At 39.7% G+C, this 24,420-nt stretch overlaps 2 protein-coding genes across 3 annotated transcripts in view; one reads left to right on the top strand and one right to left on the bottom strand.

The window, feature by feature from the left end:
- The window catches only part of iqgap1 (IQ motif containing GTPase activating protein 1), a 47,867-nt gene extending 31,776 nt beyond the window's left edge, over positions 1 to 16,091 (bottom strand). Inside the window, exons 1-3 of one of the 2 annotated variants that reach the window (XM_030719486.1) lie at positions 16,022 to 16,091; positions 15,841 to 15,922; positions 14,619 to 14,721 (exon numbers count right to left, since the gene is read on the bottom strand). In XM_030719486.1, coding sequence (XP_030575346.1) covers positions 14,619 to 14,721; positions 15,841 to 15,886 — 149 coding nt within the window. In that variant the 5' untranslated portion in view covers positions 15,887 to 15,922; positions 16,022 to 16,091. Of the gene's footprint in view, positions 1 to 14,618; positions 14,722 to 15,840; positions 15,923 to 16,021 lie in introns of those variants that run through there. The other variant, XM_030719477.1, reaches the window with a different exon arrangement.
- A 4,288-nt stretch (positions 16,092 to 20,379) lies between these two features.
- Positions 20,380 to 23,513, top strand: cartl (cocaine- and amphetamine-regulated transcript-like). The gene is made up of 4 exons (XM_030726206.1): positions 20,380 to 20,435; positions 21,147 to 21,411; positions 22,543 to 22,620; positions 23,195 to 23,513. Exons 1-4 carry the CDS (start codon positions 20,380 to 20,382, stop codon positions 23,297 to 23,299), a joined length of 504 nt encoding a protein of 167 aa, XP_030582066.1. The 3' UTR covers positions 23,300 to 23,513.
- Positions 23,514 to 24,420: the final 907 nt, after the last annotated feature.

Below are 24,420 nucleotides of genomic sequence, written 5' to 3'. Positions count from 1 at the left end.
AGTTAACATAAAAACCTTGGGTAGGTTTACAGTGCCTTAAGGCAGTGAAAACAATAAACAACAACAACAAAAAAACACAACCCCCCCACCCCCCAGCCAGGAAAAGGTCTTTAAATTAACTTTAAAATTTGAACTCTCGAGCATCACCACTTAAGTTTTCTCTTTATATATTTTGAAAGATCCAGGATAAACTGGGTAATCAAGGCTTGGCTAAACCTGGTACTGCTGATATAGTTTAATCAGTTCCTTAAAAAAAAAAAAAAAGAGAATTAGATTAGTCTCAGCTACTTGAGATGATTGAATAGTCTTGTGGTTAACAGTGCAGGGGAAACATGATCAGCAATCCTGTGACAAAAATAATGAGGAATGGAAGTGCACAAAGTTATGCCCCAATAGTTATATTCCCTCATAGCTTGAAGGTTATGAGAAATTTTACTGAAATGAAAGCAAAAATGAGGAAGAATGGTTGGCAAAAAAGGCTATCGTGGTAATCATAATTAAAACAAACCTCCAGAATATTCCAATAGCAGTAAATAACAAAAAGTGTCTTTTTTAGTTGTTAACCACAACAACCTTTGTTTGTCCACTGCAATAGTTACTTAATATTTCAGGGCGATTAATGTTCTCTAGGGTGGCACGGTTATCGTGCTGCCTCACAGAAAGAAGTTCCTGCGTTCGAATCCAGACGGCTGGGGCCTTTCTGTGTTTGCCTGTGTGGGTTCTTTCCAGATACTCCGGCTTCCTCCCACAGGCCAAAGACATGGATGTTAGGTTAATTGGTGATTTTAAATTTGTTGTAGGTCTGAATGTTAATGTGATTGGTTGTCTGTCTCTCTGTGTTGGCCCCGAGATAGACCGGCAGTGTACCCTGCCTCAGTGGACAGGGCTGGAGTCATAGCACTCTGTGACAACTGGGACAGGCTCCAGTCCTGTCCAGTGATACCCATCCATTTGAGTTAACCAACTGAGTGTAATAACTGACACAGAGGTACTTCTTCTCTTGCATCATTGTCAGGGGATCCTGACATGATGTGTTTTTCTCGTCACTTGAAATGTCGTTTGCATCATCAATGCAACATTCAACTGAAACTTTAATGCTATATTACTGCGACAACCAATCCAACAGGACTGAAATATCTGGGATCTCATCAAATCATCTGCAATTTGAACTACTTAACATGTATAGAGAACAGGCAACTGTGACAGCCTTACTCAATGGTGCGATGATCAGATAAACAATAAACATGCCTTACAAGGCCAAACATTATGCTACTTTTAGCCCACAGATGGACTGGAGTGTAACGGAAAACAGGAAAATGTGACGACAACCCCGAGCTTCAGCACATTTCAATAGTGCGCGATCCTGAATTGTTCCTGGCATCATATACACATTTGTGTTTCTGTGTGTGCCTCAAAAGGAAAGAGAAGGAAGTGGCGTTTATATAATAGCTGGAAAGGCAAATCGTGTGGTGAGCCTTATCTAGCAGCATCACAATGTCAAGGTACATGCGCCCTTTCACTGTCCTGCTTTGTTTTCTTTGCTTACTGCTACCATCCTCTGCCTCTGTGAAGGTGATCTAGTGAATAAGTTTCAAGAAGAGTGCGTGTGCTCAGTCAGAACTTTGCAGCTACAGGTAATCCAAATCGGAGTTTCTCTTCTGGTGGGAAACTGACTGTGAACCAGCGTTTCATGAACACAAGGCTGTGAGTGATGGAGGCAGAGCAGGAGGAAAATGACAGGAGGGAATAGAAAAAAAGACGAATGAAAGCCAAGTTGTCCATTACATGCTTTGCTGCAGCACTGGAATCTGTGCACCAAGTGACCTCGTGTTTTCACCGCTCACAGCCCGATAACAGATGGACTCACACGGTCATGTCTCTGGTTAATGTGAATGAAAAAAAAAAAAAACACCATATTATCTGATACGGCAACAAATCTTACAGATACTGAGTCAAAGCATGTGAGAAATGACTAACTCACATCTGTGCTTTAGACGCCTTTCCTGTCCTCATCCAGTCTGTTCACAGAAAAATGTTGTGATATCTTATAATTTTCAAAATATCTGTTATTTGGTTTTATTCAAGATAGGCTTTTATTTTAAAGGGGACCTATTATAGTTATTCTCATTTCCTGTTATGTATATCCTGTTACAGTAGTGAATTCATGGATGGATGGATGGATGAATGTTTGGACGGATGGATGGATTAAACCTTATTTTTATGAAGGGCAGCCAATCAGAAGAAAGTTGGCATAATGCGAGGGGGAAGAAAACTGAAACAGCTTGTTTAAGACAGAAGATGAACTGACAGGCTGGAACAATAAATAAGGATTATTTCAAACTATGAAGCATGGAAAGTTTCTCTTGTATGGTCCAAGAATAAAAGTGTGGAACTGGAAAGATTTTTTAAAAATGGCTGAAATCCTTGGCCCTTCATGGTGCTGAAAGACAATCACATCCGAACTGCTGAGTTCCAGCCGCTGTTGCCCGCAGACGAGGTCATCCGAGTGTAAATACCAGCTGATGGCTGATGTACAAAGTAGGCAGACCTACTCATCAGACGGACCGAGTTAAGGGGGGTGGGGGGGGTGCAAAGGCATGAAACTATTGTGTGGACTCAGTCAGAAATCCAAACTGGAAGGGTAACTTGTAGTCTCAGGTTTCACATGGCCAGGTGAGACGCTGTAGAGGAGGGGTGGGACCTTTCTTGCAAGGCCTTTGTGGAGCACTAATCCCTCTCCCTTTCATTCCTTCATTCTCAACTGTTTACTGCCAGGCTGAGTGACTCAGGGCTGTTTTCTGGGAGGTCGCCTCGTCTCAGGTAGCATTTACCCAAATACCCAAAATACAATGTTCAGTGGTGAAGACTCACATCTCAAAGGCAAAAAGAGCAGAGTAACACTGGATTAAAAGAACTAGTTTGTGTAGTTCCCTGTTAGCACAAACAAAGAAGAAGAAAAAAAAAAAAAGAGTTAATCTGTTTTTATGGGATAGAGAAAGCAACACATTCGGAAGCAGAATGAAAGGCATTTATTAAACTTATTACAAATTAACTTATTAATGAGCAATCATTTTGCCCTGAATGAAAATTTAAAAAATGAAATGCTCATAAGCTTTTTTGTTTATATGGAATCAGGACATCAGTTGAGCCTTTAGGTTTAATCACCTGAGGACTGATAGTATCACTTTGAGGAGGCCATTTTTCACCAAGGGGGTGATATTATGTAATATTCATTGCAGCAGCAGCAGCAGCTGCTGCTGCTGCTACACACAAGAGTGTTGGGAAACGTTTTGAAAACAGGAAATTACAGGCAGCTGGCCAAAGCTTAAGGGGGAACTGGGCTGGTCTTGAAGGGTGAGAACACTGAAGTTCTCTGAAGTTTTATATTGCAAAATAATACATAGCATGAGGACAATCTTAATCTTGAATTTCAAGTTGAGGAGATGGATTTAGAGTTTAAAGACTTTTATTGCTACTTCGATTGTCTTCAACCATTTTGCAATGCAGGCATGTTTTTTGCTTTTTAAGCATAAACTTCTTAAAATCTTCTTTACAATACTGTGGGGGTGAGATGACAGGCAAGGAAGGAAGAGGGCAAACTACAATATGATAAACGCTTAACTGATGGATTAAAGATAAAACGGAGATTATCTTTCCGTTTACTGTGATGGATTATCTCGCTCTGTCAGAGAGATTGGTTTATACAAATGGCTTCTCTGGAGGCAAGATTAAAATACAGAGCGGGTTCCCACATACAAAGAAAGAGAAACTTTATCATGTCACACTTTAATAAATGAGGAGAAATTCTGCACTCCACCGCTATCTGTCTGATATCATATCTTTAAGTTGGGCATTAAGGTAAGAGCAGATTTGTTTCACCTTAAATCATTTATTGATTTAAAGCTTGAAACTCTGGATCTTCAGGGTTCTTTTTTTTGTTACATGCACATTAGTGTAATAACAGAGAGAGAGAGATGAAACAAAACACCAGTGAAAACAAAGTATAGCAGCCTGGAGTCTCTTACCCTTATTTATGATATATAAAATGATATATGATATAAAAAAGACAAAAGAATATAAAGTTTCAGAGGGTTGGAGCAGAAAAACAGCTTCCAGTAATGATTTGAAGACAGTTTCTTTTTTTTAAAGATATCTTAATCTGATGTCAGACAGATTCTGACTCAAAAAGCTCGACAGCAAGCCAATTCATGACATCGATCTATTTAACTCAACTATACATTGTTCTGTGTTTACTGAACCACATCAGCAGCAGGAGACCATAGGGTCAGGAGTTTAGAGGTCACATACCATCATAATGTAACATAATTAGTTGTTTTGCGTTGATTCAATATAACTCAGCTTTAGTTCAGCTGTCTCTTGTCAGCTCACATAGTGTGTGTGTGTGTGTGTGTGTGTGTGTGTGTGTGTGTGTGTGTGTGTGTGTGTGTGTGTGTGTGTGTGTGTGTGTGTGTGTGTGTGTGTGTAGGTGCATTCAATGAGACAGAAAAGGGAAAGGAAAAACTGGCATGACTGTAAATGTCAGCAGTGTGCAATAAAGACTCTGACACAGAGCTAAAATCAAACTTGCGCAAATAAATAATGCAAACAACTTTTTTCCCTTTGATTTATTTTGGTCCTGTTTTTGTTTTTTTTTTAATAACTAATAAATACCAGTTCAGCAGGCACACAGGCCTTGCCCTCACTAACAGCTGAACAGTAGCTGATGTTCACACCACTGAAAAACACAGGAATTTTGAGCTCCCATTTCAACAGTATTGAAGTATTAAACAGTTGTTATAGATGTTAACCTGACCAGTGCACACATTAACATTAGCTATTTAGCTATTATCAATTACCTAAAAGCTACATTAGCCATCTATTATTATTATTATTATTATTATTATTATTATTATTATTATTATTATTATTATGTAGCAGCTAGTGGCTATAGCTTATAATAAAATGATAATGTTAAGTGGAACCTAGGCAGTAACTTATCAGTCCTGCCCGTCTGCACCATAAATAGTGTTAATTTAACAGGATAACACAATATTTTATCATCTTTAATGAGGCAAACAATAAAGAATACTTGGCTAAACCTTCATGAATAAAGGGTCCAGGACCAACTGCAGTGGCTTAGCCACACAATGCACATCTCCGATTAACGGAAATTAACGGAACATCTAGCGTTAGCTTAGAGCACTCTGAAAACAGAGAGAAACAGATAAGCTGCATTAACAGCATGTAAACAAATTAAGCAAATGAAGGCAAGTGCAGCTTAACTGCACCTGTGTGAGTGGCTCAGTCTGACTTGGCAGGTTTGCTGTGGGAAGTGAGCTTCTCAGTGTGAGAGAGAAGTAGCTGCAGCCACAAAGAAAAAAAAAAAGAAAAAAAAGAGGATGCCATTCGCAGTAGTCACCTCATTTTATTGCAGCCTCAACTCATCTCTACTCTTTGAGGCTGACTAAAGTAGTTACTTCTGTTACTGAAAGGGGACAGGGCAGTCTGATCTTCAAGGACTGCAATTCAAATGCAATTTGGAGTTATTAATGTCGACTTCTGAATGAAGTCAAAGAATTTAAGGAGATTAGAAAAATATTTCCACTCAAAGGTCAAAAGCATGACAAGAGCTCACCATCAGCTGTCAGAGGTGTAAACCAACAACCAAGTCACTGTGCTATTTATGACAGCAACAACACCGTGAAGAAATTCTGATCATTGTTAAATGATGGGCGAAACCACCTTTGCATTTCACATGCCATTACTGTCAAACCTGGCTGCTGCTCGCACTCTCACTCTCTCTCACACTCACACACACAGCATTAATATGACCTAACCAGAATGGACTGCATCAGAGCAAGAACCAAAAAAAAAAAAGCTGCATATCAGTGAGGATGAAACCACTCTGAACTCTGCTGTCACCATAGCAACAAGCTTTATCAACATGACAAATATCCTGAAACTACTTTGTAAACAGTACTGAGATGTCTCAGTCTCATTTGCTATGGAGCCAAATATTAAAAAAAAAAATAAAAAGCTAACCTGGTAAATAACTTGCAAAAGGTTCCTTATTTTTTTTTTTTGATGTGCTATCAGAAAATAAACTATTGCACGGATATTAGCACGCCAAACGAGTTTTGAAACTTTGTGCTTTGAAACAGTGTACATCTGTCACAGCCAACTGAAGATTCAGCTGGATTTCATCCCAAATGACAGAGCAAATCCATCTCCCCGGGCCATATTTTCCTGTTAGGTATTTAATCGGTCCACAATATCCATCCATCCATCCATCCATCCATCCATCCATCCATCTTCTTCCGCTTATCCTTTCGATGGTTGCTGGGGGTGGGGTTATGGGGAAAGAAGCAGGGTCCACCCTGGACAGGTCGCCAGGGCTAACACACAGAGACAGACAACCATGACTCACACTCACATTCACACCTATGGGCAATTTAGAATCTCCAATTAACCTGACCCCACTAAGTGCATGTCTTTGGACTGTGGGAGGAAGTGTGGGAGGAAACCCACACAAACATGGGGAGAACATGCAAACACACAGAGAGGTCCCGGCCATGGTGGAATCGACCTTCTTGCTGTGAGGCAGCAGTGCTAATCACTGCACCACCGTGCAGTTTGCATGTCGTCTCAGTTCTATTGACCAATCATATTTGGATGCCAGCAGGTACACAGTGTGAGAAAACAGGCACTGCATTGGATCAAATGCAGGCAATGATTTATCAAAATCCTGGCTCAGAAAAAAAAATTGCAAATATGCAACATTTTGTAGCACAAAGTCAAAGAATTACTTTTAAAACTCTGGCACACAAATATCCACAAGGATACCACAATTACATCACAGCAGTGCGGCTGGGTTTGAGACTGAATACTAGAAGGAAACTTGTTTGCAGTTACGTATCAGAATAGGTTACATTATATTAAGAACCTCACATTATCAGCATCATTTTCAACACCTTGACCTTTGTGCTGTCTCATTCAGACTAAAGGTTTAGCTCTCATGCAAAGCATACCCATGTTCGCTCTGTGGGGCGTGGGTGGTAGGAAAAAGATCAGAGGAGGGGATTAAATAAAAAATAATGACTGAGTTCAGTTACTAATTGTATTGCTTGCAATGAGCTTAAACGTAATGGACACAATAAATGATCTTAGAGCGGTTTTGTGGGCTACACATGACAAGTGGCTGTTATGAGAAGTAAGCAGTAAGTTAGATTAGACAAAGAGCTTCATGAAAAAAGAAAACAGAAAAAAAAGTTCAGTATTTTGGGAGATTCTCATGTTCAGTTTCTAGTTGAGTTCCACTCTTGTTTCTGTGTGCTGAACACAACCAGCAGCCACCTAGTTTAGCTTAGTACTGAGGCAATAAATTAACTACTCTGCCAAAAAAAACCAGAGTGAGAACAATCATCATTTCACTGCCTATCGGCATCCAAATCCAAGCTGGACATAAATCTCAAGCAACAGTTTAATGTCATCTTCCACTTACTTTATTACGGAAAGTTCCAGCACTGAGTCACTGCAACACATTTCAGTTATTTACATGAAAGCACTGCCAAGAGCATTCCTTTCCATCTTTTCCAAATCATTCCTAAAATTTGGCACTTAGAAACAACACTACCATTTAAATACACCAAACACTAATTAGACACCCTTCTAACTCTGATTTCTGTGAGCTGTTAATAGACCTGAAAGTGAACCACAGTCTTCTCTGTTTGTATTCTCAGCAGCTCAGCGTGCTGTCAGCGGGTGGACGAATACCACAGATGGCAGCTGGATGACCAGCAGTGGTATACAGTGACATGGTAACTGAGGTGCTTCTGGGACATAAACAGACTCTGATGTTATCAATTCATAAAATGATGGTGGTGAGTGAGGTTTCACTTTTGACAAGCACCAGAAAAACAGCTTTGAGTTTATTTCAAAGATCGTCCTTTATACAAGGAGCAGACCGTCACTCTGAACAGCTGTCAACCCTGCAACCTATTTCACTCACGGTGCCACAAACACAGCCTACGCAATGTAAACATAAAAGCACAGGTGACCTCGAATTTGCTGCTGCAAATGCGGAACCTTCCAGACACGCCCACTCGTGATGCCACACTATTAATGGACAAGCACAGAGCATAACTGATGCACACAACAAAAACCTCATACAGTCAAGTCATATCATATTTTAAGTAGTGTATATTTAATTTGGGAGCATTTAGATTTATAGCAGCTTGTTGGTTTTGTGTAGGTTACTGTCATTTTTAAAAGTTCTTTTTAGCAACAGGTGAGTGCAATCGCCGACCCTATCCTAAAAGTCAACGTCCTTCCTAAACCTGGACAGTAATTTTATCATTGATTTTGATCAATGTCCCAAAACAAGAATAAATTTCAGTTAAATGGACCAATTAAAAATAAGTTAAATGCATCGCAGCTTTGGAGAAGCCAGAGTGGGTTTTTTTTTTCCTCAAAGTGAAAGAAGTCTTTGTCAGAGCCTATATTTACAAAATGAAACCAGTTGGGATTTCACTTTCTCAGATACTTTTTTAATACATTTATTGTGTTTTAAATGTCATTTTTTAAAAACTGCTACAGCAAAAGAATTTTCCAAATCTGAGATAAATCAAGTATATCTCATTGATAGAGAGATTTGTTTTCTTTTTAACAAATGGCCAGGAATAACAGGAAGACACATTTTTGTCCACAAATGCCTTATTTTTACTATATGCAGACTGAACTTGCTTACCCACACAAAAAAATAAATAAATAAAAATCACTCCTCCAAAGACCCATTCTGAACCAGGAAAATCCCTGGCTATGACAACTCAATATCAGCCTGAAATATCAGCCTAACCCTAACACAAATCCTCCTCTCCTGCTTTTATTTTGCCGTGTTTCGCGATATGCGCTTTGGGAGGAATCATAACCTTTCCTCACACCCCAAAACAATTACGTAATCTGCAGAAAACATTCGCTGACTGAGTGACTTGTACACAGCTTGACTCCGCTGCAAGCAGCACATACAGACAGGAAATGATAAAGAGAAAAAAAAAAATGTAGATAATGCAGCATTGTGTCTTCAGACTTTATGTGAGACTACCTGAAATTGTTTGCCGTACGTACCAGTGAGAGAATGTGCAGTTAGGATCACACATGGACCAATAAACATAGTATCATGGTGAAAACATGTCTGACTGCATTCCCAGTTTGACTGAAGGAGCGGAGAATGAAATTAAGATTGAAGTGAAGCAAGGACGCTTCAGAAACAGAAGAACTTTTTTGGGGGAAATTCAAAATGGCACATTTCTGAAGATACATTTCTCATTATGTAAATGGTATCCAAAAAAACAGGCTCTCAATTATTGGATGGCTCCACCAAACAGAGCTCAGCAACCACCTCCTTGCTAACAGAGCTGAACAGATCATTGAGCATTCAAATACGGTGCGATAAAGAGCACGGCAGGCTGCCTGAGCCTCAGACAGCATTTAATGGCAACATGAAAATAAGAATGATAAAACATGCTGTAGTTTGCATCTCTCTGCTGGGAGAGCAGGTATCAAACGGGCACTTTGTTTCCATATAGGTACTCAAATACACATCTGACTGGAGTAGGGTTAGAACAGCAACAGCGCACACACACCCTGCTGTGCACCTGTCACATGCATTCATATCATACCACACACAACAACACACTCCCAGCATTCCTGACCCCCCGCCAGACATTCCCTGTAGGTGTTCCCGCCATAGAGTAGCTTCATTACCTGAAACTCTGATGTAACAGATGTAACAGCCACCTTGCTACAGACAGCTTGTCAGCCAATCAGGAGGCTCATTCCTTTAGACAAGAACAAATATTGTGCTGCTTCTGGCAACATGTTTTGAGAATATTTCAATCAATCGATAAGGTGTGCTTTCATTAGAGACCACAAACTTCCCTTGGAAACAAATCCTTGATCAGCTGCTGGGGTTAGCAGCATGAACTCTGGCAGGAAATCATTTGAAAAAAATGATTCCAGATTGGTGCAAATTGCTTTAAATGGGAGCGCACACTGTTGCTGAAACTTTTCCTGGCAAGTTCCTCTGGAAAAATATTTTGAAAACCACCGAAGCAGCACATTTTTTTTATTTTATTTTTTTTTTAAAAAAGAGGACATGCTATCCCATCCCACCTGCAGGCCTGAGAATTGAAGCTAACACAGAAAAGTGCCAAAAGCTGTAGTTCCTGTAATGGCCACTTGAGGCTGATTTTGGAACAGCTGATTTTGGAACAGCCTCAAATTCAATACAACAAAAATGTATTGAATTTTAGAAGAAAATTCAATTGAATTCTCCCGCTCATAGCCCAGTCTTGGTTTGTTGCAATGCAGTCTGGGTAATGATGTCAAATGTTGGATAACCCCCCCAAAGGTGAGATAAAAATGTGCTCTTAACTTTTTCTATTTGAGCCGAAGGTGATGTAACCACTACTCAAACTGTACATAAACAAAAAACAAATCACAGCCAAAAGCAGCTGAGTGTGCAGCACCTGCTCCTCTGTGCTAACTGAGAGGGAGACTGTTAAAGAGGCCCTCCAGTCACCAGCTGGCAAAAGTCAGTTTGTGGATGAAAAGTCTGTCACTGACAGTAATTTCAGAGATTAGCGACTACTGCCATCATATAATCCTCTGCTTTTATATCCAAGTTTCATGTTGACACACATAAACATAATTACTGGCTCACGTACTTCTGCTGGCCATTGTACATCTGCATCACACTGAGCTCTGATTGTGCACTTCCTCTATGATCAGGGTACTGACCGTTGGTTACCTTTCAGAGCAGATCATTTACCACCCAGCAGAAGAGCATCTAATATTTTCCGTCATTTACATTCTGACAGTGATTTTCACTCATTTTCCCGAGGGACTTTGGACTCCTTATGGGAGAAAATTGTAGTCACAGCTTTTGGTTTTTAGTCATCACTTATAACCAGCAGCATTTGTGAGCTCTTTCAGCCGACTACATACATGAAATGCATCTGGAGAGAAGGGTAGCTGCAGGCCTTTTAGGGGGCATCTTCGTCCAAAATTATTAACACTGATATTACTTTTTTAATTCCTTTAGACCAGAAATTATGACCAAAAGCAGCACGTGGTGGCATTTTTAAATTCTTTGTATATTCTGGGCCATTAGAAACTTTATAACAATAGATTGGAGTACAGCCAGTTCATGTGATCAACAGAGAAAAGTAATGGCTGCCTTTTTAGTTGATAATATGCAGCAAACATTTAGGATTTTAAAAAAAGTGTTGCTTGTGTGTCTTTTGTATTATTGGCATATTAAGGCCGACATGTTGAAGTAATCCAGGTTCCTTCTAAATCATGTCTTCTGAGGCAAGAACTTAGTTAAACACAGAATTGTCTGATATGGTATCACATATACTTTCTACGTGAAAAGCAGTGTGCAAGGCAGATGAAACTTTAATGCAACCACTGACACTGACTTGAATCAAATACCATGTCTGGTTAGTAAGCACACCAAAAAAACCCCCAAACTCTTGTACTCATCACTTCCACCTTGACATGCTAATTTCCTGCAGGAGTCACCCAGTCACAGCATCATCTGACACCGGCACTGTGGTGAGCTGAGCAAGGGCGCTGATGAACATGGCAGAAGAAGAACAAAAACCAGCGAGTGAAATTTCACACTGTACTTGCTGATATATTTACAACTACAAGAAGCTGAAAATGGACCATAATGCAATGCAGCCACAGATTAATATTTAGCTTTTAATGAGGGAGTGCAATTGTTGCTTTTTGCTCATTTAAAAATGTATTTTTTTTTCCTTCAAGTGTCCTAATCTAGAAAATTTACAGATCCTTGAAAGAATTCGGGGTTCAGCACCGACTCAAGCAGAAGTGTCAGATGAGCAAAAATCATTCCAAGAACATCACAGGTGAACAATATCAACAGAGCACGAAGGGGACGTGGGGTAACAAACGTCCTCACTGCAGACATACAATCACTCAGAATCAGAGCATACAGCCTCGCAGCTAACCGGCTCCACTCTCACCGGAACCTGTTGCTATGACAACTGTGGGTTTCTGTGGCAACAGTGGGAGATACTAAACTCAACAGGGACTGAGTCACTTCCTGTCTAACACAATCCTTCCTCTTTTGAACCTTTGAGCCCGCACTGGGGTTAACTCCAGAGAGTTAAAAAAAGCATTAAAAGAAAACGTACGTGGCTGCTAAAAAGCTTGCCCCCCCCCCCCCCCCCCCCCCCCCCCCACACACACACACACACACACACACGTGTGTCTGAGAAAGAACAGACTCACATACTGCTTCATAAATTCTTACTAACAAAATCACCCCCAAAACAAAAAGCTGACCTGTGTGCTGAGCATAAAGTTATGAGGTACAATTGTTTTAACCTTTGCATGTGTGTTGATCTGAGCTCAGCAGTTAATGTTCAAATACATCCAACCTAACCCTCTAAGTATGCAGTCACACTGGAAATGTCTTTATAGCATCTAGATGTTGATGTCACAGGGTGCTGCACAAACACGGAGCTAAGAAAACAGAAGGGGTTTTTTTTAAAGGACGTGGGTTTTGCTTCACTGAAACCACAGACCTCCAGGATCATTACATGAGAAAACGGTTGAAATTGGCCAAATTATGATTTCAGATGATTGAATCTGGACCTGTCAGATCTGAGAGTCACTGAAAGGATCATATTCAGATTTCTGATCCACTGTTACGCAGTCAGCACAAAGAACCACTGAGGCTCAAAAAAAAAAGTCACTGCAGAGGTGCATATTATCTCCAAACTGTAACCTAAGCACGAGCTGAGATTAAATGATGACAGATCTCCACTGCACTCAGAGCAGTTATTCTGTGACTCGTTTCCATTAATAATCAGATGCCTGTACTCTGGGTGTCGGTCTGCAGCTATGGAGCACACAGCAGATCCTGCTTTCTTTTCCCCAGATTTAACATCTGTACATCTCACTACTCAGTGGAATAATTTTCATGAAAGGATACATGAGGTCAGGCATACTGCTGAATTAGAAACCAAATCAGTGACCTGCTACAGATGTCTTTCTGTAGAGGAAAATGATTTTCTTAAATAAATAGCTATCCTTGGCCTTCAGGTTTATATGTTGATAGTTTTCAGACAACCTGTTGATTCGCTGGAAGCTGGCAGATGTGCCAGAAGTGAAAATGAAGGTTAACTGCAGCCCTGACCCCTCAGGGCTGCTTAGATTGTGTGTAAAATGTCAATAAAAACAAAAATGCATGACTCAGAAGTTTAAAACTAAACACTGACAACAGTTTAAATGTTGAATTGAGAATTTTTTTTTTTTTTTTTTAAGATATATGGTTGCACAAAGGACAGGCATGATGTTTCTCTGAAAGTTCTCAGGGAGTCTGGGAAGGGAGGAGACCAACTGCTGCATTTTAGCTATTCAGCTCAGTTTAGTTATAATTTATTTTGTATTAAATTGAGCTAAATGTTTTCAGTGACTGATGGGTCTGGGCTGCAGGCAGACCAGTTTAATACCCAGTCTGTTTCACTACAGAGCCTGAAATCCTTGATATGCATAAAAACCTTATATATTACCGGTGCCTTCACAGATAAGAATGCTACTCATGCCACATGCACTAATGTACCCTGATAGTATCATGGATGCCAGCATTTAAAGCATGCACTGATAACAAGCTGGACAGTCCCTCTCTCTTGCAGCCCAGAGAGCACACTATCTGTGATTTCCACAAAGTATTTCAGATTCTTTGGGGGGTGGGGGGGGTGGGGGGGGGTTAGCTCACAGGGCAGTTTGCCATTCTGCCTCAGTCCACCTTAAAAGGTTTCTGGATCTTGTTTATATCCGATTTTCATGGTAGAGTTTTAACTTATTTTTAATGGAGGCAGCAATGAACGGTGTTCACTGAAAGTGGTTTTCACATGTGGTCTTGAGCCCAGCCAATGATTTCCCCTGTCTTTTTCTTCAGTGCAGAACAGGCTGAGGGGCTGAGGATCATAGCCATTCATGTCCTTAGTTTAAGAGATTTTTCTGAATTCTCAAACCTTTTTCATGATATTATGGGCCATAGATGATTAAAGGCCCAAAATGTTTCACATTTTACATTGATGAACTTTATTTACCAAATATTGCGCTGTTTGCCATCACAGTATTTCACAAAGGGGTGAAGGGCACCCCATCCTTTCCTTCTGAAATACTCAGCCTCTCTGGGTCGCTCTTTATTAACCTGATTAGTCATGGGATGTTGTCCCAGGTGTTTTTGTTAGGACTTAACTTTTCCAGTCTTTTGTTGCCTCTTCCTAACAAGTTCAAATTAGGCATACATACATTCTTAAAAAAAACATTTCTCAGTTTTAACATTTGGTGTGTTGTCTCTGCACTGTTTTCTGTACCTCTTTTAATGATTTGCAAGTCATTGCACTCAGTCAGAGCCAACTTTTTGGAAACGGGCAGTACTCGACATAATCCTTTCTTTGTATAATCCAATATCCGTATAAATGCAGAGATCCAATGTGGGATGATTCTCAGCTCATATTCCTCATCTTTGCAGCTGTTCAGCTGGCTTGCCGATGAAATGCCTTTCAGCCTCTTACCTTTTGGCTTCCTCCAGGTGACACAGGTACTCATAGGCCATGTTCTGCTGGCGCTGCTCATCCATCTCCTCGGCCGTGAGTCTCTCCACGCCATCCAGTACAGCTGGAAACCCAAGAAACATTTATTTATTTCAAACAGGAGCACCAGCGGGAATAAATGGAAAATAAGAAACTCACATTTTGGTTATTCATATATAGCTGTTCACTTTTTTCTGCTTGCATAACTATGGAACTATTTCCAACCAGCAGCGTGGCCTCCAATGTCCCCCAACTGAGGAGTCTTACCAAAGAAACCAAGGTTGTTTATTAGTCATCTGTGTAGCCCCTTCACACATGAGCCCATGTGGCTCAGGGCTGTTGGGACTGCACAATAAGGGCATGCCTTTGTCTGGAAATGGCAGGCTTATTCATACACTAAGAAAAAAAAAAACCACACCCACGCAAAGCAGAGGGAGCTATAGGGTGATTCCTCATGAGATTACATAGAGTGGAGCTGGCAGAGTTTTTCCCAAAATTATGGGAAGGGGGATGGGGACGGGAGGCAAAACAATGCGTCCTGTAACATCTGAGGTGGGAGGGGGACGCTTTTCAGTAGGTAAAACGAGCTTTTAACAGAAACTGAACAAATGGGGCATTAACGACTTCAGAAAGGCCTCTTTGGTTTTGATATTCATGAATGACATATTGAAAAATGTCTGCTAAGCAAACTCCTTCTTGTTCCCCATGTTTCATGCATAAAGTTTTACTGTGCAATCACCAGACTTTGCCCTGAAAGGACTCAGTTTATGGGCGGTGGTTGTTAAATTGTATGAGAACGCAGAACTTTTATTTTATCTGAATCTCCTGTTTTTTTGTCTGTTTGTGTTTTTTACAAGTTTCATATGATTCCGTGGGCGCATTAAGTCATACTCTATAAACTAACCTGTACGCAAAGCTGCATAAAAAGTTGAGCAAAGTGTAAAAACAGGCCGCCCTCCTTCTCCACTCTGCGATGCATTACTATAAAAACGCGGAAGTCATAATTAGGCTGTAACCATGCTGTCAGAAAGAAAACCCAGGGCTCACTTTGAGCGCTTCCTACTAACGTACGAGTCTGTTTCTGAACTTTTGGAGGAGTTTGCATGAGCAGAACCTCTGCTGTGATCCGTCGCTGTGTAGCGTAAAAGGAAAGCTTCCTGCCTGGCATCTCAAGGTGAGCAGAAAAAAAAACCGCATAACTTACAGCCGTATCTGGGCCGGGGCCCGTCTGCCTCCTCTGAAGTTGACATCCTCCTCTCTTGAGAAACGCGACTCTCTGCGCTCCGCTGCAGTAAAAAGAAAAGTTTAAGCGCACTCGAATCCCCAAACTTCCAGGAGCTTAAACAGCAACACACAGAAAGAATCAAAAGAAACGCGGGCAGGACCTTTCGGCCCTCTTGTTCCTCTGCACAGTTTGAGTTGAGACCTTTTTTTCTTCTTCTTCTTCAAACCTCACTGATGTCACTGGGTGTGTTCTTCATAATCCTGAAGTATGCGTTTCAGGAAACACGGTTTAGCAGCCTCCAGGCGGCCAAACTGCAGGCGCAGCGCCCCCTGCTGTTCACATGAAGGCAGGAAAGTGCAGGAGGTTTCCAAGCTGAGGTACGGGGACCCTCTGGGCCGTCAAAAATCGCAACGAAATGCCAGATATCCATCCATCCATCCATCCATCCTCCTCCGCCTCTGACAAAGAGTGGTGTTGGGGACCAAGAACACAAACACTGTATTTACAGTAGAAAACTGAAAACTCTATCAGTATTATCAGTACAACAATGTAAAAAACAAAACAAAACAACAACCTTTTTCTACAAGGTGAAATTTTGTATCAAAAAAGTTATTTAGAGATCTCCAACCAGCGTTTGTTTCAGCTGTAGCAGACTTCATTTTTTCTCCCAGGGTTACCCTTAGTGATGGAGCCTGTGCATAACCACTGTAATAATTTCTCTTTTCTTTCACTAAAAGAGGAAACACGTCATAGGAGTGAAATAGCAGGTTTGTAAAGAAAATGTATTTGCTTTCAATTTCAATTATTTCATGTATATGTAATGTTAGGAATATTTCTTTCTCTATGTTGGGTATTATTTTCAGGCTCCTGCACAGTACTGCTCACATACCCACGATTGCATGAACAGTGGAAGTTTTTTTTTTTTTTTTTTTTTAATATTTGTTTTGAGATCTCATTGTTTCGCAAGGTGGTAAAACAAGTACTTGAACCCTTAATTAAAGTGCAAAAAAATTATGCTTCAAAATATATTTAAGGTTCCTCATCCATACTAGTCATGTATTAGTAAATTTATATTTCAAAATCTGCAAAGAAGTAGAAAGCAGCATAACATGGAAATACTTAAAGTACAAGTACATTAAAACTGTACTTCACCAAAGCACTTGAGTAGATGTGGACTAGATGACAATCCACTCAGGTCTCATGTTCTTATTTAGTAGGGGTAGCAAGATTATACAGTACTCTAGCCCCCGACTATGTTTTATTTCTTTCTTTGTTTAGTAATGGTCCCAGGCAATCCACTGATGATTTTAAATGTCAAAGTCTACTTTTTTGTTTGTTTGCTTGTTTGTTTGTTTGTTTTTTTAGGTAGATCATCTGTCTATAAATCTAAACTGCACAAAAAATAAGGACATTTGTGGTTGATTATTTGTTGTAATAGTGCTTCTTGCCAATAAACCTTATACCACTGGAAAGTCTGTTTATTTCCCTTAAATGGAGCCACATTTGTAAGAAAAATGAATTTGTGGGTTGAGAAGCAGAGTCGAGTATGTGGGTTGCACCCATGAAAAGCTTCCCCAATCTTCTCTGTCAGTGCCAATCAGCTACTGACTCTTATTAGGGGTTGTTTATTGGATTGGATGATTGAGGTCTGGAGAACTGAGACATGTGGGCAATTTAACAATTTATTCATTTAACAAATAAGGGCCTCAGCAGCATGTGGAAGAACCATACACAACCACAACAGCCTGGCATCTCCTCTTAATGCTGGTCACGCACTGCTGTGGGATGACATCCCATTCTTCAACAAGCATTTGTTGCTAGTCAGCCAGTGTGGTTGTGTTGGTCACTCTGGCACAAACAGTACACCCAGGCTGATCCCACAAGTGTTCGGTGAGTTTGAGGTCAGGACTTCAGGCAGGTCGTTCTATCCTCTCCCCTCCCAAATTCTGGAGGTAATCTCTGATAAACCCCGCTCTGTGGGGCGTTGCCATCTTGGAGGCTAGAGTTCTGTCTGTAGAGATATGAGATTGCCACTGGCTGCAGAATCTCATCTTGATATGTCTCTGCACTGAGATTGTCTCCAATGATGACAAGTCTGATTGTCGGTACCTGGGGTACCAGAAGACGGCTAGCTAGTTAATATAATAAAATGCATAAATTCTTGCAGGCTAATTGACTTAAAAAATTACCAGATTTTTTTGTGATCAACTCACAGTCTTACTGCTTCTTCACAGACCCAAGTCTTTTTAATGGCTGCAAGCTGGCTATTAAAGTAAAACAACAACAACAAAGATCCTCCCATAGGAGCAAATTTAGTTAAATGTGTCTCACTGTAACCAAACAGAACAGGAGTGCTGCATTAGTGCAGGGCAGAGCACTGCAACTCATATTAATAAACCACAGAAGACGAGACCATTGAATAGTTCCTCTTTTGTGCATAACTGAAATGTCAGCTGCTGTCTCATTTTTAATATTTCTGAATTAAAGAGGTTTTCCAACAGTGTGGTAAGCATTTCATGAGAGAGCATTCTCAGCAGCAGACTTCTGGGTGTTGGTTGCCAATATGATAGTTGAATAAGCCTGTCTCTGGTGCACACACACACAACTCTTTGGAGCTCAGATGTTTTGTTGGTTTACAGTTACAATAAAATGATGGTGAAAAGCAAATAACAGTTGAAATCTGCAGACTCCAAAACTCCAAATAAATCATCTTGTTTAGAAGGCTGTACTGCAATGAAAGATGGTTCATTCTGAAAGTTTTCTGATTAAAATATGTTTAGTAATTTTTAAAAAATATTTCAGAAAACTATATTTATTATTTATCATTCTGATCAGTGCCATTAAGAACAGATTTTGATATGTGGATAACAATGCCAATAATAATAAAACATGTTGAATCAAGAATTTTGTCAATTCAACTTCCTCATGTCACTTGATTGCCATCAGTATTAAAACCACTGTTAGTTTTATCAGTTCTGCTGCTGCATTTCCTGCTATGATGTGTCAAAAGGTCTCTTGAAATCATCCATTATGGTGCAATTTTAGCCAGGGCAAATACATTTTAAAAATACATCTATTGTCCCATCTTCCGTTTCGAAACAGTTACATGTTCCTAATACTACTTTAAAGACATTTGGAAATCCCGCGCAGTTGTGTTTGCTTCGTTGAAATCAATAAGGACAGTAACGATATGTTTCCTTGGAGAAAGAGGACCTGGAGAAACCAAAGAATAAACAAACAAGCTCATTTGTTTATGTTTAAAGTAGCTTTTTTCATAAAGATGTCAAACAAAAAAAACCTTCCAACAAGCCCTTATTTTGCTTAAAAAACACAATCAAACCAGTAACCAAAGATGATGAAGCACTAAATAAAAATGAATAAATCACACTGCCTTCAAGGCAATTCATAACCTATGAGCTCAATTTACTATGAGACACAGCTCTGATGCTGCCCAAAGGCCCACTAACACTGGATGAGCTGTTTCTCCAAGTTTTTACCAGGTCCAGGTGATGAGCAAGCTGAGCTTGCATTCAGTCACCTGCTGCATAGAGAGTGAAAGCTGGTGCCTGCAGGAAAACTGCACACATCTACACACACACTCACTCAGCTGAAATGTAAATCAATAAGTTGAAGGTGTGAGACTGATGGGTGTTGTTTTTCTCTTTGCTTGGACAAATCTGTCCTGTTGGACCAACAGCCTGAGTAACGGCTTCATTTACAGTGTTCAGAGCTAACAGGCTGCGGCTGCAGCACAATGACTTGCAGTTATTTGTGGAGTGGTGATACTCACTGGTCTGTATCATCAGTATAAAGACCCAGACTTTGTTTTGTCTGCGTAATGTAAAATGATCATTCAATAATATTGATGCCCCACCCCAGCACACATAGATACAAAATCCATCAATGTGGTACAGCCGTGTATGTTACAGTTATTTAGACTTCATTGTCTGCTCACAGAACTCACAGGTGGATGAGACTGTCAGTGCCACAATGCATCAAAAAAAAAGTGCTTAGGCTGTCCTAGTGTTATCCTTTTATTTTCATTTAATAATATCCAGTCTGCGCAACCACAAGCAATCAAGTATAATTCTCTTTAATTCTCACTTTTATCTTTCTTAAAAAGAGAAAAGAACTTTTACTCATAAGAGTAAAATACTATTTTTGTTTAAAAAAAATGCTTTTCATTTCATGTAATGTTAAAATGCTTCTTGCCCTATGTTTAGATACAAGTTAAAAGCTCTTATTTTTGCTCCTGGTTCAGGTGCCAGCTGCTTCAACCCTAAAATGAGTTTATTTGGTCACCACATACACAGCTGCACTGAAATATTAATTTTCTGACATCTCCTACCTAAAAAGATTATGTATGCAGAAGATCATTTTTTTCCCCCACCAAAATTCCTGTAAACTGCCCAAAGGGTTGTGATGTTTTTGTATTCTAGTCCTGTTACTGCTCTGTTTGCTGGCATTAAGGTTGGTAGACAGGCAGGTAAGATGAGCAAATAGGAACCAGGATAAAACATGTTTGAGAGCAAGACTGAGATACTGGGAGTAGGTGGAGAAGGTGTGGTAGACAGGTGACTAGGAGCAGACAAATCCTTGCCTGAATGGAGTAGTGATTTATGGTGAGCTGTAATACTGCAACCTCCATGAAAATACTTGGACCTGCTGTTCTCACTGAGGGAGAGCTTTGCTCTTACATGTGTTTGTAAGACTTCTGCACATGAACAAAGAACACAGTAACTATAAATGAGGGTTTAGTGTTGTTGAAAGTAATTATCTCACCTGTGTGTGATGTGTTCTGATGTAATCTTTAAAAAAAAGAAAATCATATTTTTTATATTTTATAACTACCTACCCTAAAATGCCATCAATCATGTGTAAATAATATTTTATTTAAGGTGAAATTTGAGTGGATAATTAATGCATTACTGTGATACATGATGGTGTTTCAAAACAATAAGTTATTTTAACGGGTAAAGACGTTTCAAACGACCACATTGCTTGAAAATTCCTCCCTACTTTGTCTGACAGGTAACGAAGTTTACCTGTGTGCTGACTGCTGCAGAGATGGGGTGTCTTGCAGGTTTGAGATTTCTGAACATTTAAACTTTTTTGTATGTATTTACGAGTGATGTGCGAGTTCAAGTGGATTCATTCCAGTGGTCAAACTAAAAAAGGGAGGAGAGTAGGTTTCCAGGATCCAGCCCTGCCTGCCCTCATTCATACTTTCCTGCATGGTAATCTCGCAGCGGCCTCTCGGGCGGGGCTATGTGAACCGGTATAAGAAACGACAAGGGCCGGTGGGAAGAGGGAGGATCACCTGTGGACCTGCTGCGACCCTCTGCTCGTCAACTTCTGATCTGCCGCCTCCCGCTGGGACCTCCGCCCTCCTCCTTCGCCGGCACCAGTACCATGGATAGCTCCGGGATGCTCCGCGGACTGCTGCTCGCCGGCCTGCTGTCCGTCCTGTGTCACGGCCAGGCATCACGGGAAGTCTCCGCCGAAGATTTTGGAGAGGAGAAACAAGAGGCAGCAGCAGACAGAGACCTGGTCAGTATCTGAGCTGTGAGTTTATGGAGGAATGAAACTTGGGATCAAAGTGAACTAAGACAGGACTGATTCTGGATAGTTGCAACAAAATAAATGTGAGGCAAAAACTATGTTTGTGTGGGACATTTTTCACGCAGTTATCCCAACTTAATCGCTACTTAAATGAAATCAGACTAATAGAAACTAAACTTTGTTTTAATGCTCTTATACAATAATCTGTGTACATTCCCGTATTTCTTATTTCCTTTCACAGCAACTGTTAAAACTGTTACTGTTCCTGTCATATCAGCTGCGTTTCCGTGTGGTAATCCTTGGGCTTCAGTAGGGATGCAGCTGTACATTTTTTTGTGTGACTTAAATGTGTTGACTTACTAGAACCAACCAAATATTAGCTGTTAGTCATCATCTGTATGTGAAACTGGCGGCCAAAATGCTGTGCAGTCCCACATAAAATATCCTGGTTTTTGTTTAGCCTTTAAATACTGATTGTTTTGTAATGGAAAGAAAATAATTACATTAAATTATACAACATCATTATTATGCTACACAGTAGTCATGCTGTAAACAATGTCAAAATGAGGGATGATTATAACTGTGTATGAAATTATTCTGTCAGTTTAATCTATCTTGCCTATGTTTGTCATCATAGCTTTTTGCTTTGGTTAAATCTTGTTATGGAAGTTCTGCCATTGTGCATATGCATGTAATTTGTTAAGTGTAATAAGCTAAAGATTCAGCCTTTCAGCTTTTCAGTCAATATTTTGTGTTCTTTCCATTTAATTGCGTTCTTTCTGCTTTTTCATATGTCTAGTTTTTGTTAAAAACCACAAATAAAAAAACATCCATTATCATAAACTCAACGAGTCACTGATCAATGTTCAAATGTTATCTGAACTCCTTGTCGGGATTTCAAAGTTTCCATATATGTCAACATTCATATGAAATGATTTAAAAGACATAATTTCATATGAATGTTGACATCTTTTAGTTTGGTGGAAAAGTGCAACCCCAAAAAGTTATAGTATTGTAGTGATATCTTAGTATCTTCCAGCTTCAGTAAAGAGTTTAAACAAGAAAACGTGTGTTTGAATGAATGTTTTCTAACTTATTTTGTTCTTTTTTATTGAGCAGCTAGAGGCACTGGATGTTCTGCTGGGCAGAATACATAATCAAGTCTCCTCCCCTGAGAAAAGAGGAAGCATCCCACTGGTAACTTCACTTTTTTCAGTTTAAACATTAATGCACTGCCGCTCTAAGAGCATAATTTAGTCTTGACTTGTAAGATGAGTCGTTAACATGTATTGCGTACATCACTGTGCTGCTGTTTAATTAAAGCTGTTTGTAAAAAGATACCTGCCACTAATTAAAAGATAACAAGGGAATGCCAACAACACTCTTTCATTCAGTGCAATTACAGACTAATCAAGGCTGCTGCCCGACTCCAATTAGCTCAGAGAGGAAAACTAAAAAGCTGCAAAAAAGCTTTCAATCCTCCTGTCTCCTCACAGAAAATAAGCCCGCCAGTTTTTTACAGGTCCATTTGGAGCTAATGGATGTGATTTAATTACTGCGCTAAGAACGATTCATCTTACTCTTTCTCTTAAATACATCTTATTCATTTTATTCTATAAATTTTAAAACTGATCAAGAAGTCATGACATTTTTTGCTCCTGAATAACAATTAAAAAAAAAAAAATTCTCCATGACAGATTTTTTTTTCAACTGTAGTGAAATAAATAGACTTCCTTAGAATAACATGTCTGTGCCATCCTCCTCTTCTCAGTGCGGGTTGGGGAACCGGTGTGCCATGAAGTACGGGCCTCGCATTGGGAAGCTCTGTGACTGTGGAAGAGCCAACTGCAACTCGTACCTCCTAAAGTGCATCTGAGGGCTTTTCTTTTGTTTCTCATTTCTGCAGACCAAAACATATTCTTCAGCACAGCTTTCATAAACCAGCGCAAGCCTATCTCTCAACTATTCCACACCTAATGTCCTCATTTATATTCATAGATGTTGTTTAGACAGTTGTTGCCTGAGGATAAGCATGGATTTTGTGTTGCTGACAGTCCTGAATATGTTGTGTAGTATGTAAATGTTTCATCTTCAATAAAAAAAACGTCAACATAAATTCCATTATTTTCTTTTTGTTTGTTTGTTTTTACTCCCAGTTCACTCACACGTATATAGGATTTCTTGGTCCATATTGTTCATTCTTTATTATTGTACTGTTTTTACATTGGAAATGAGACCGCTTTGACTCCATGCACTCTCACATGTGAAAGCTTATTTGCATTATTTTTTAATACATTACACAGGAAGTTTACTCAGCTGGAAGCACAGCACTGTGCAAATTCAGGCTCTTCATTGTAACTGGAGTGTGTCCAACAAAAAGACCTTCAAACAAATTCAGCTGGGGTGGTTTCACATGACTTTCAGGCCAGTGGAGACTGGCTGCTGTCACTGAGAGTAAATACATTTTGAAGGTCTGCACCTCAGTTTCGTGTTTTATGAGGATACAATCCTTTTCAAATGAAGCAGGGTTTAAAAAACCAGCCTGAATATAAAGTATAATGTGCTGACTCTTTCTTTAAGACATTGTTCTAGAAGCACACTGAGAATTCTAATATCAAAGCTAGTATTAAAGAAAGATCAAATTAAGAATTGTCAGAGTGCTTCTAGAATTAAGACATTGTTCTCACAATTCTGAATATGATCTTTGAATACTGGCTTTGAGCTTAGAATTCTCAATGTGTTGGTAGAATTCTGACTTTGTTCTCACAGTTCTATTTCTTTGTCATTTTAGAAAACTGGTTGTCTCATCAGAATTCTGATTTTAACCTCTGAATTCTTAGTTTAATTTTAGAACTAACTTTCATTGAATTTTTATTCTTAAAATGTTTACTGTCTCATTAGAATTCTCAATGTGTTGGTTGAATACTGCCTTTGTTGTCAATATACTGAAATTGATTTTGGAATACCAGCCTTGATCGTACAATATAGTCACTTATA

This window comes from Archocentrus centrarchus, chromosome 3 (genome assembly GCF_007364275.1).
Source record: "Archocentrus centrarchus isolate MPI-CPG fArcCen1 chromosome 3, fArcCen1, whole genome shotgun sequence".
NCBI lineage: Eukaryota > Metazoa > Chordata > Actinopteri > Cichliformes > Cichlidae > Archocentrus > Archocentrus centrarchus.
This window is presented reverse-complemented; position numbering and strand designations above follow the sequence as displayed.

Coding starts and splice junctions, on each gene's coding strand:
- cartl (XM_030726206.1), top strand. CDS start 20,380: ATGTTTGAGAGCAAGACTGAGATACTGGGAGTAGGTGGAGAAGGTGTG. Junction 20,436..21,146: donor GGAGAAGGTGTGGTAGACAG/GTGACTAGGAGC, acceptor AACCGGTATAAG/AAACGACAAGGGCCGGTGGG. Junction 21,412..22,542: donor CAGCAGCAGACAGAGACCTG/GTCAGTATCTGA, acceptor TTTATTGAGCAG/CTAGAGGCACTGGATGTTCT.